A 12,997-nucleotide genomic window follows, 5' to 3' on the forward strand; every position below is an offset into this window, starting at 1 on the left:
CCTGGGGGCCAGCGTCGGCGAGGCCGTAAGGTCGACCGGTGCCGACCCTGATCCGGAACCGGATCCAACGGGACCCTGCGGCGTCGGGACCGAAGCACCCAACGGCGCCGGGGCCGAAGCACCCGACGGCGCCGGGGCCGAAGCACCTGGCACGCGTGGGGACCCAGTCGGGCCGCTTAGCCCGAAGGCACCGCGGAACCCGACGGAGGAGTGAGCGACCTCATGGCCATGAGGAAGGCCTCAATCTCCGGCGTCGCGTTCTGCCCAGGGACTGGCGGATATGGAGCAGGCCGCGACGCCTGCGGCTCAGGTGGAGCCGCGTGGGCGGTGTCGCCCGAACCCCCGGCCGCGTCGCGCGAGCGCCGGGGGTAGTCAGAAGAGCGATGTCGCCTCTTCGACTTCTTGTGCCTCTTACCTGAGGACTTCGAGCCCGAAGAATAATGACGACTCCCGGAACTATGGTGACTCCGGCCCCGCGACCGGTCCCTCGACCTCCTTCCGGACCAGGACCTCGAGCAGCGCGGGGCTGACTGCCGGAGCTCGAGTCGCTTGCGGGACAGCTCCTGTCTAGCTTTGGACGTCAGGGCCCGGCAGTCGGAGCAGGACTTGTCGTCGTGGTCGGGGCCCAGACAGTGAAAGCACCAGCGATGGGGGGGTCGGTAACCGACATCAGCCGGCTACAATCGACGCAGGGTTTGAACCCGGGCATTCCGTCGGAGTCGAATGACTTTGAAAGATGATCAAAAAGGATCGAAAAAGTTAGTCAAAAAATGACTATGGGTACTACTTTTTCTGGATCGGCGCTTGCTGGCGCGGAAAAAAGAACTGACGTCAGCGCGCGAGGGCGGCGCCTAAGTACTCCGGCGACGTCATCCCGACGCCGACGACAGACGCGGAGCCACAGACGACGCCTACCGACGCGCAAAGGTACTGCTACGCAAAAGTTTCTGGATCCAGTCTGACGCCTGGGAATATTCTAAGGTAAGGAATCTAATACTAACCGGTTTCTTTCAGATATATTTAATATATACCTTGTGTGGTGTACTTTCATTTGGTCATTCAAGACATTATAGACTGGTAAAACAAGCTGCTTTACATCCCTCTGAAGACTTAGCCTGAAGGCTGCTCTCCACAGCTACCACTAGGATAGCTTTCTATAAGGTTGACTTTAAACCTACCATCAATAAGGGTCATTTGGACTGGTGCAAGGTGCCCACTAGAATAGTGGACATCATATGCCAGGCAAACTTCTCACAAGTTGACTACCCCCTTTTTCAGTATTACAAATCTATCAACCTCTATTTTTCTTTGTTGCAAAGTAGGAGAATGTTAAATTGTCCTCCTAGCGAAACGCTGTGAGATCTCTGCTCTGCATAATTCCTGAAGTGCTGTGTGGGAAAGATTTGTTTGTAAACCTATTCGTCACGGAGGCAAAAAATGTGTTTCATGTATATGGTATGTTGCTCCTCTTGTTATTTATTGCCAGACCAGTCACCTCCTGTTCAGAGAAATGAAGCCCCCTTACATTTAGTCTCAAACCATAGCTAGCCTGCCAAAAGTTGGGCTGTCTTTGAAAATATCATGGGGGTCCTTGACTTACACTCCCCATATATCTCCATAAGACCAGTTTGCTTCTTTGTAGACGTCTGGCTTTCTTGCAGCAGGGCTTACTTTCTGTCCTCTCCATCATCTTTAAAGTGGTATTGAAGGCCCCTCCATCTCTGTGCAGCATACCTCTCCACTGAAAAGGTGCTTGCTGGTAAAAGTGTTTCAACTGTTCTGTGAGTTATTCACATTAATAATGTATATTGTTAAACCTGTTGATATAAACTGATATTTTGGTAACTGCCTCCATTGCTTCTGAAACATCTAGTCAGTGATGTCATTAACACCCCAATAAACACCAGTCAATTAGAGAAGTCTGCTGGCCCACTAGGGTAGGTCTGTGCTGCATAAGTGGCACCTAAAAAATAATTACATTTTAATATATATTTCAATATATTATTGCCTTTATTCCTCTCCTCCATCTAATGCCTATTGTGAAGTATGTATCGTCTTAGCTGACTTCTTTGACTAGCTCTTTCTTTTAAGAACAGATTCAGTCTTTCATCTGAATGTTGCCTTTCCTTGCCTTCTTGCCTTTCAGGAGTTTTTCAGTTTGTTGAATTGATCATTCATGGTCTCTTGACTGCTAAAGTCCTACTGCCTTTATGTTCATCTTATTCCCTGCAGCAAAAGATTGCTGATGTAGTGCCTTATATGTTTTGACCCTATGTGTTGTATATTTACCTTTATGTTTCTTTGGGAGTGGACTTCTTCCTTCTGTGCTTGGGATAGAGTATTAAATGTAATTGTCAATTTTTCTTGAAGTCTTGAATCACATCACCCAATCTTCTTTAGAAGAGACTTGCCTTTCTTTCAACTTGGCTGCACTGTCAGCCACTTATTTATTTAAAGGTTTTATATAGCGTGAACAAGACCCTTGGGGGTATCAGAGCGCTTTGCATGGCACATGACGGAAATAGGTACAGGCATAAAAATAAAATCTATATAAAGGTGATTCAAATACAAGGTGCTCAATAATCGAACAGTAGCCAGTTGAGGGCTTTAAAGTCTGAAGAGATGTGAGAGTTTATTTTTGAACCAGTGATGAGTCTCGCAGCCGAGTTGATGGAGGCTCTAAGTGGGGCTGTTGTCAATCTGGGGAGCCTGCATAGGGCTACCTCCCCATATTCCACTCTTGGGATTACTAGGGCTTGAACAGCTTGTTTGTAGTCATTTGCTGGTAAGAAGGGTTTCAGTCTTCTCAGGGTGTTTATGTGGAAATGTGCTCCCTTTGTGGCGGCGCTGATATGTTTCTGCATCTTTAGGTCTCTATTCAGTGTCACACCCAGCAATTTCGCCGATTCGACAACGAGAGGTTGTACATTGAGTGCTGTTAGGTGCTTCATACAATAGAGGCTGATGTGAGATTTATTGGGGGTGGGGGGGGCAAATAGGAGGAATTCCATTTTGAGGGAGTTCAGTTTCAAATGGTTTTCGGCCAACCATAATTGAGTTTTTTGTAGCGTTGAGTTGAGAGATTTAATGTCCTCAACTGAGTGGATCTTGATGTATAGTTGGGTGTCGTCAGCAAACATGTGAAAGTGGACATTGGAGAGACTGAAGTTCGGTGAGTGGCTCCATGAATAGGTTGAAAAGTGTGGGTGAGAGGGAAGAGCCTTGCGGTACTCCTAACTAGACTGGCACGAGGCTGGACAAGGATTGATTGACCTTAAATCTTTGAGATCTATTTTGGAGGAAAGATGTGAACCAGGTAAGTACAGATCCAGATAATCCCATTCTGTATCTCAGGAGCTCTAGCAAGTTGTCGTGTTTGACAGTGTCAAATGCTGATGAAAGGTTGAGTAAAATTAATAAGCAAGCTTCGTTTTGATCAAGAATTTTTAGTGCGTCGTCTATTATGTGGGTCATGGCTGACTCCGTACTGTGACCTGCCCGGAAGCCCGATTGATATTTGTAATTGTCAAGCACAGGGTTTTTGACTTTCAGAGTAGAATCTGGGCGCTCTGCCTGAAGTGGACGAAATATGTGTTGGAGCTTTCAAAGTGTATGTGGTGCAACTGGCGAGCGGAAAGACCCTATAACCGCCCTAGAGTATGTCAGAAAAATCAGACATACGACAATACAATAAACAAGAATGCCTTATGCACACACTCAAAATATTTCTTGCAGTCGTGTCTAAGTCATACAAAAACAGATCTAATAAGCCAAAGACAACAGTAGTAATAAAATTTCATTGGTACTCCTCCCTGAGGTTTCAGAGTTTTTAATGGTTCCACAACCAGCCTTCACCAACCCACTTTCAGCTGTGTGAGTTAATGATGCAAGGCTGAAACCAACCATGGTCCTAGGGTTTCGGAAAGAGGCGGTCACTGGCCACTTGATGGTTTCATTCTTCCCTGGGATACCCTCTGGTGGGTTTGGCTCCGCCAACCCCTTTTCAAGGCTCAATAAGCCTTTTAACCATATAATTGTTTTTACTGAGAAACAGACTTGGTATATAAAATTCTAAATGATGGCATATATAAAGAGAAATCTATATCTCCACATCTAGTCACTATTGTCTTCGCAAATAACATCAACTGTATAGTATCGCCCATCAATGTAATGCTGAATTACTTTTGTTGAGAGTACCTGTTAGAGAATAGGCTCTACCTCATGACGTCTAAAATGTTTGCATTAATTTCTATCACACAAGAATGTTCACATTTAGTGATCTCAATAGGCTGTTAAAGCGGCACCCTGTACCTTGCATCAAGCCTAAGGCCTTAATCGGACAGGGGGTACCAATAGTTGTGAATGTAGGCTAACCATATTTTGTCCCACAGGAAACATCTCAACTTTGTTGATACTTTATTAAATGTCTGATGCTGAAGTTTAACACAGCAAAATCATCATGTCCCAGTAATCCGCATTTATTCCTGCCCACTAAAATCCCCATATCCCTGCCTTACCCCCAGGATACATTTAAAAAGGTTTCACCTACCAAAAGGTATTGGTGGACAATTGTTCACATGTGGCATTAACCATCAAAAGCCTTGTTTCGATATTTTACAATTAACCAGGCAACGCGTAATGAGGGCCTTAGTATAACCATGCAACTTGTTAGTTCATATCTCAAGGCTGCATACATTTATGGAACATATTCCATTAAAAGAAGAAGAGATGCAAAAAAGCTAGTTGACAAGCCATAAAAGGTACAGAAGAAGGCTACTATATATTGTAGTGTATTGTATTGCAATTGCATTTATATAGCGCTACCCCTGATGAGGTGTCGAATCGCTTTTTCGGCGAGTAGCACGCTACTCCGGGACCCATAGAAGATTAGTGTTAAATTAGTATAGTGAAACATGCAAGTTCATTTTAAGATGATGTAAAAGTTGTCAAAGCTGAGAATGACTGAAGCACAACCCTACTCTTGCCAGAACTGTTATCAAAAGAAATGGAGGCTCTTATTCACTTGTGGCATTAGAAATTCAAGGTAAATACTCCTGTAACCATTTAGTGCAGATACAGGGATGTTCTGCATTTTGGACACCAAGATTGTTCCTATGCTTTTCACGATGAAAGTCTGAATGGCTCTGTAGTTCCCCACTTGAAAGTAAACTCCTAAAAGACATCCAAATATGGCTTAATAGGCAAAAAAGATGCAGAATAGATGCACCAAGTGAAGCCTAGCACAAATGTTTACTTTATTGGGGACATAGATGTCACATGGTGATCAGCTCACAGCCTGAAATTAGTAAAAGCATAGTGAGAAAGTCATACCTCCATACATTCTGCAGCCTGCGTGCCCCAGAACGGTCCTCAGTCACCAAGGAATTATCTATGTTGGAGGCTGCAGCAAAGATACAAAAGCTGGCTTTAATAGGCAACAAAGCAACCACTCTCCACAGCTTTAGGCAATGTTCCTAACATCAGCTTATTGTTCACTGGGAGCCTACCACACCACTTCTAATATTCAGTTTTGAAGAAGAAGGCGTGGGCTTCTCAGTTAATGAGCACATGAGGGTGAATGTGTGGTCCTGCACACAAACTGAAGATACGGAGCAGGTGGGGAGACAGCAGTTTTAAAAGTATATCCAGCCAATTAACAAGCAGCTGCTCTGCTGCAGCCAGTCCAGAGCTACACACAATATGTCAACTCAAAACCCACACAAAGCCTTAGACAGTCATTAGTTCTGGGCTGTTATTAGTAAGTAGAGGCTGTTTACAAGAATTCTTCCAACTGAGCTCCTACAGAGCCCTTTCCCAACAGCAACTGGGAGAATGGACAGTTTATTTATGTGCTTAAATTTGGGACCCACCTGGTCACAGAGCACAGGCAGATAGGCCTGTTCGCCCCAACAGGTTTTACAATACCATGTAATTTCTGCATTCCCAATAACAACATTGACACACTTGGCACCCTACAGCCACATTATATAAAGCAATAATAAAGTCCAAGCTCAAAGTCTCAGATGATGAAATGTTTTAAGCCTCAGACCAATAATTCCCAAACAGACAAGACGCCCTGTACTGGTACTAATTTGAAGTGTCACTCAATGTTGGTATACTGCTATTACATGGAGTGAATGAATACATCTCCCCAGATCTTACACTTAGTATTCACTGTGAATGTCTCAATCTATATACATGCAATTTCCACAAGTTACTTCAATGGCACATGTGTAATCTGTATTAACAATTAGCATGAGCGTAATACGCACAGAATTCAATTCACTTTCCTGGGCTCACACTGAGGGTCTCCAAGACCTTAGAAAGCTGAAACCCCTTGACCAATGACCATCCTCCCCGCTTTCACTCAGATATGCAGCACTGTAAGTAGGAAGGGTTCTGGTAGCACAGCATGACTGGAAGATGAGAAAGCAACATGTACTCACCCTCAATCTCTTCTGCTTGTGTTGGAGGCGGCGTAAAGACAGGACAGCATGAACCAAACAATGGCAGCAAAACCAACCACAGGGTGAACAGGAGGATAGAAAACGGGAAGGGCAGAAATTAAAAACAGAGCACACAGTAGCATGAATGAATGAAATGTTAAAAACTAAAAGCTGATTTTCTCACGAAGAGGAACACTTGCTGGAGAGGCACTCTGGCCACCACACCCAGCAGCTTGCAGCCACCCGCCAAGAGATGATCCACAAAATGCACCTGCATGGCTGGTAGGAAAGCAATCACTCACAAAAAGCACATGCATTGGGGAAAAGTTTCATAGTAATTCACCAGGATCAACAAAGGCAGTCAATTATAAACAGGAAGAACAAATGAATTAAAAAAATTCTGTCATTACCTCCAGAGCCAAGTAAAGTAACTAAGTTCATCCTAACCAGACAGTTACTACACCATACTAATTTGAAGTTGTCAGGGGAGAAGCTGATATAGGCTAAATAAGAACACAGACAAAAATGTCATTTGGACGGCCAATATATCAAAGGGCATAAGGGACATCAATTGACTTCACTGATGAAACCTTTGATTATATAAAACGACTGGGGTTTTGGATCATGCATGTATCCTACAGGTACCAGCAAGCAATGTATGTACAATTTAATTAACACCGTTCTAACTAACAGGAGTTTGCATTGGTGATTTCCTAAAGCAAAGAATGTAAATCCAGTATTTGTAAAGCGCGCAGCTACCCGGAGGCATCCCGGTGCTGGGGGCCGTTGGGAAGATTAAGCGAGCTATTGCCCAGTCACATGGTGCTGGGCAGACCCCTGCCGCCGGACCCGGGGATCGAACTGTGATACCCAGCGTCCGATGTCAGCCACCCTGGCCGCCGCGCCACACCTCTTCACAGCACTCTTACCCACAATCTCTCCAAAGTTAAAACTCAGAATCTTATAGCGCAGGGCATTAAAACATCTCTGCTAGTGACTTTTCGATGACAAAAATGATGCATGGCAGGAATAAAACTGGAAACACTTGGAAATCTAGAATCAAGAAAACCTGAACAAGAACATAAGCTAATGCAACTCTACGGACACGTGTGTTTCATAGTGGAATTGGATACGTGTTTATAACTAAATATTTGCTCTCCCATAGCCACACAGATGAGAAATCAAGGCAGGTATGTTTACTAGATACCCCTCGGCCAACATTTCCCATTGAGCAAGTAAGACAGTTTCCAGAAACAGCAGAGTAAAAAGGATGCATCTAAGAGTAGAGAAAAGGAATATACTATTGGAGGAGAGTGTGTGTTTTTGGGGGGGGGGGGGGGGGGCAAACCAGCAAAAGATCACCACCACAGAGCAAGTGGATCCAATACTTACTTGCAGGAAGCACACAAGAGATGGCATTGTCAAAATAGCAGAGAACTCAAACAGCAGGAGGGAGGGATTCCACTCAACAAGCTTTAGTAAGTGCACCTCATGTGTCACTATATAAAAGTAATCATGGTCTGTGTTTAATTGGAGAATAAATACCAAACTTTCTTTAAAGGAAGCTTTCCAGCCTCATCTGGGCAAACATGTTAATAAAGCTGCCACAAAGAGACCCAAGGTATCAGAGAAAATGGTTTGCCTGGGTGAAGAAACAACCCTACACACCAGACACAACAGCAGCACACATTATGTATTCATTTACTTATTAAATTGTCTTTATAACTCCTTGCACCGATGCCTTCTGTAGACTTCCTTGTTTGCATAAAAAACGGGTACTTTGAAGGCTTTTTTTTTTAAGGAGCTATTGTATCAGCTAACCGAAAAATTAGACTTTAGGCACTCAGTTGTAGACACCATGTTATTTTTTTTTTCCAGTTTAACCCCTTTTTTATTGACATTTTGTAACATTTGCATTTGAAGAACCAAAAACATAAAAACCAACAGTGTGCATTTACAGATGGGAGCACATAATCTGTATATCTTGCACATCGCTGAAACACCCATTACTACAATCTGACACAATTTTAGAAGGAGCATGCATCCTTACCACCTGCTAGGCGAGGTGAGGGACGGTCAGCAAATAAGCTGCCAAAGCCATCCCATGTGTCTTTAGTTATCGAGGACATCGGGAGTTCCTCAGCATATAGTTCCAGCTGCTCTTTGCAGTATACCATATCCAATAGCCATTTCTTTTTGGTGGGTGCTTCATTTTTGCCGTAATGCATTGCAACTTATCTCTTAGTGAACACGCGCCACCGCTAGGAGTCTACGATTTGCCAGCTGCAGGTCCTTGACCAGACCCAGCAGGCGTAAATGAGGGCAACAGGACACTGGCTACAGCGCCACATCTGTCAAGATCTCCGTGACTTGCATCCAAGAAATGCTGTACAGTGGACAGACCCATGCCAAATGCAAGAAATCAGCATCAAGATCCCACACTTTAAACAGTTACCCTCCTCTCTGAGCCCCAATTCATATCACATCGTAGGTGTATAGTACATTGGGTTGGAATACTTGAAATTAATTATGCTTAGGTTACAGTTAGGGGGTAAGCATGCTAGTTGGTGCACAATAAAATGCCCAATCAGTCAGCTTCAACTGCGGGTCAAGCACCGCATTTCATTTCTCCAGAGTAGAATCAGGTACTGGGGGCCTATCATTCTGTACCGAGGAATACAACTTAGTAATGAGTCCCCTGAGTGTGTCACTAGTCAGTAAGACATGTAGTGCCTGGAGCGTAGGCGGTTCCTATGGGAATTGTGGGTACAACTCCCAAATAGCAGCATTAAGATAGTAGTGAATGAAAGTCAGCAACGGAGTAGGAGGCAGTGCATGCAATGTCTCTTCTAAGGAGATGAATGTCCCTCCAGAGTAAACATCCCCCACAAGGTGTTTCAACTGGTTATATTCCGTATAGGTACCCTAATATAGGCCCAGGTAACATTGTAACCCTTCACCTATATTCTACCCTACATTACATACATAACAGTTCTTAGGGACTGACCTTTAACCTAGATACAACACTGCATTCAGAACACGGGGTTTCTCTGGTTCAAAATCTCATACATTATGCATGAGGATTCTTGGAAGCAGAGCAGGACTGCCATCTCCTGTATAATATGTATGTACAAAGTTCATTCCAGACGTCATCCTAGGTCTGACAGAGTAACACAGTGAGGTAGGACCCCCGGGGAGACCTATGGGTGTATATACAGAGGAGACCAGGCCTTCCTGGCCGACACACTGACGTGAGACGCTGAGGTTCCTGCATGCAGACACTCCAGCTCGCTGTGGTCTAAACATCCCTCGAGGGATGTCCACCTCGGGTCCCACATCTCTCACTTCAAGTAATGGGGTTGACCTGCAATTGGATTCGTATCCTTTACAGCGCGCCTACGGCCAGGGTCAGGCTCGGAGCGGCCCGCTCGGAGGAGTGGCGGTTGGGCAGGGGCACCCGCCAGGGGTGCCCCCTGTCACCGCTCCTGTTCGCTCTGGCGATTGAGCCCCTTGCAGTGACACTACGCACGGAGATTGCACCCTGGGGAATACGAGTGGGGGATGTGGTACACCTGGTTTCGCTTTATGCGGACGATGCATTGTTCTACCTGACCTCCCCGCGGGAGTCGCTGCCGATCCTGTTACACCACTTGGAACGCTTTGGTGCAGCTTCTGGGCTGCGTCTTAATCCTGAGAAATCCCTGATCTTTCCCCTTGCGGGATGCGGTGAAGACCCTCGTGTGGGTTTCCCGCCCCTGGGGCTGCGGTGGGAGATGGAGGCCTTCCGCTATTTGGGCATTCAGGTGGCTGTCTCTGATGAACAATTGCTGGCCCGCAACGTCGACCGTGTGCTCAGTTCAATACAACAATCTGTATCCTTTTGGAATACGCTGCCACTCTCACTCATGGGACGATTGGCCGTCTCAAAGATGGTGATGCTGCCTAGAATATTGTATATCCTACAGAATACCCTCTGTCCTCTTCCTCCTCGAATTTTCAACAAGCTCAATACAATGCTTACCTCCCTGCTCTGGGCAGGCAGACGCAGCAGAGTTGCGCTGCGTACGATGGTCAGACGATGGGAGGAGGGGGGCTTGGAGGCCCCACGCTTTGATCTCTACTATTACGCGGCCCAACTTATACCGGCTGTGCGCTGGTTCGCGGGCGCGGACAATTGGGAATTGCGACTCTTGGCTGGTAGCGCAGATGAGAGGGCGTTGCAATTGGCTCTGATGCGTGGCAGAGGAGCGGATGGCAACCTGCCGTACATTGTTCGGCATACTGCGGGGATCTGGCAGCGAGTGGTGGAGAGAGTGCTGAGACGGGCCCCTTTTCATAGGGAGCTGCCGATATGGATATTGGCACCGGTCACTCTAATGGAGGAGCACATGTCGTTTCGGGAATGGCGTGAGGGTGGCTGCGACACATTGGCAGACTTATACCCGGACGAGTCCTTTGTGACCCTGGAGAGAGCCATCGAGGCCTTCAGTCTTACTGGGGGCCAATACCTTCACTATGGAGGCCTGCGGGACATGGCGAGAGCGACGTGGCCACAGTTCCCTGAGGCGCCCCAGGTGTCCCATACTTTGAATATCGTGCGGCGCGGGACGGCGATTGATAACGCTTTTATATACAGCGATGAGATGCGACTCGGCGCCTCCGGTGTCTCCGTCCTGGGCGGCGTGGGAGGCAGACTTAGGGGTTGCCTTGGACCCGGGACAGCGGGGGGGGATAGGGACGCTCACCAAGAAGGTATCGTGTAACGCACGTTTCAAATTAATCCATTTTAATTTCATGCACCGCACTTACGTAACCCCAGTTGCTCTGCGCCGCATTGCGCCGGATAAATCGGATGCCTGTCCTCGGTGTGGTTCAGTAGGAGCCGGATTTCTCCATTTAGCTTGGGAGTGCCCACTAGTCGGGGACTTCTGGAGGGTTGTGGTAGCCTACATCCGGAGAGTCACGGGACTGCGTCTTGACCTGTCCCCGATCCATTGCTTGTTAGCCCTAGTCCCCAAACCTAAGAAGAGGAACCTGTCCTATAAAATGCTGCAGCTGCTCTTAGTGCTGGCTAGACGGCGGGTGGCTATAACCTGGATGGGACAAAGGGCGCCAGATATGACATTATGGCTTCGGGATGTGGGGGAATGGACATTGGCTGAAGAAACGCACATGCAACATACGCGTAGGGATGAGCGGCTACAGGAGGACTTGCTTGCATGGCGCATGATGTGTGCGGGGGGGTCGACTGCCAGCGACTCTGATGCTACTAGTGCTGCATTGTTCTCGTCCGAGGAATCGGAACCTGAGGAAGGGGTGGCGGGGATGGGGAGGGTGAGTAGAGGCTGGGATACTACCCTGATGACTACGCACATGTTCCTTATGTCAGTTTTTCTGTACTTACACTGTATCCCGTGGATCTGATTCTTGCATCTCCTGTTTTATCTGCAACTGTTGAAGCCGTGCTGGGGGTGTGAACTGTGTACACATGTTTTTTTCTATACCTTGATGCCAATGTTGGGGGGGGGGGGGAAAGTATTGTTTATTCTGCTGGAAAAATAAAGTTTTTTATTTTTCTAACCCTTAAAAAAAAGTAATGGGGTTGACTTTATCCTAGAGGGATTCTTGGCTTTAACACCTAAACACATCCTAGATACACTTAGGTACATCTAGTTAAGGAGACATCGTAGGAGTACGCATCTTTTTATTATTATGTATTTTATATGCTTGTATATATTCATGATTACTGCAAGGTGGTAGAACTTTACCATTAATTTACTTGCATAGTGCTTTTAATCATTTATATCTGTTACTGTCTGACAGTTGTTGTAGCTCATCTATTTTATACCAGAATAACAACTGTTCAATAAATGCTTGTTGAAAACGCCCAGACTGTTTATTCTGTGTATCTTTTGGAGACAGACTAAGTAAGCATGAGTGACTGAGCGAAAGGAAGTATATTGTTTCCACGATCCTGAGGGATCAAGGTTGTCATGTTCGAGGGTTGCCAATAACTATTCTCTCCTTGGTAAGAAGAGATTCTAGTGGCACTGTGAGCTACCAGATACAGACGGCCAACATACCCGGAGGGGGTGTTCAGAATCCGTCTGACACCAATCCGACAGTGTATGTTGTCCGAACATGCAGATCCTGTATAGGTTTTATAGGAGCTACACGACAAACCTGCCCTGCGAAGGATCTCCAGCGCTCGTGGTTCCTGAGTGACAACATGGTTGGGTGGTATAGCGGGAAGGGGGGGGGGGGGGGGGGGATTAGTGCTGGGGATAATACAAAGCAAAGCTCTCGCAACTACAGTAAGATGGCACAGATAAAGTACAATGACTGCTGAGAATTAATGGACAGAAGCAGATTCTTTTGTGTGTTTCTTGTAACAGCAAGATGTTGGTTTATTCTCTCCAGACTTGAGGAATGTCTCAATCGCCGTCACGTGTTTCGTCGTGTGCGGTTGAGTCAACACGACTCTTCAGGGCTTAAAGTTCAACTCCAAATGTAAGGGTTGAAGATAGTCTGGACCTCGTGGTTAGATTCAC

At 46.2% G+C, this 12,997-nt stretch overlaps 1 protein-coding gene across 2 annotated transcripts in view; it reads right to left on the bottom strand.

Moving 5' to 3' along the window:
* Nucleotides 1-12,997, bottom strand: part of SUPT5H (SPT5 homolog, DSIF elongation factor subunit) — a 324,989-nt gene that overhangs the window by 242,121 nt on the left and 69,871 nt on the right. For both annotated transcript variants that reach the window (XM_086938709.1, XM_086938710.1), the window contains exon 5: nucleotides 5,332-5,401. In XM_086938709.1, coding sequence (XP_086794835.1) covers nucleotides 5,332-5,401 — 70 coding nt within the window. The remainder of the gene's footprint in view (nucleotides 1-5,331; nucleotides 5,402-12,997) is intronic.

This window comes from Lissotriton vulgaris, chromosome 9 (assembly GCF_964263255.1).
Source record: "Lissotriton vulgaris chromosome 9, aLisVul1.2, whole genome shotgun sequence".
In the NCBI taxonomy this organism is placed as follows: domain Eukaryota; kingdom Metazoa; phylum Chordata; class Amphibia; order Caudata; family Salamandridae; genus Lissotriton; species Lissotriton vulgaris.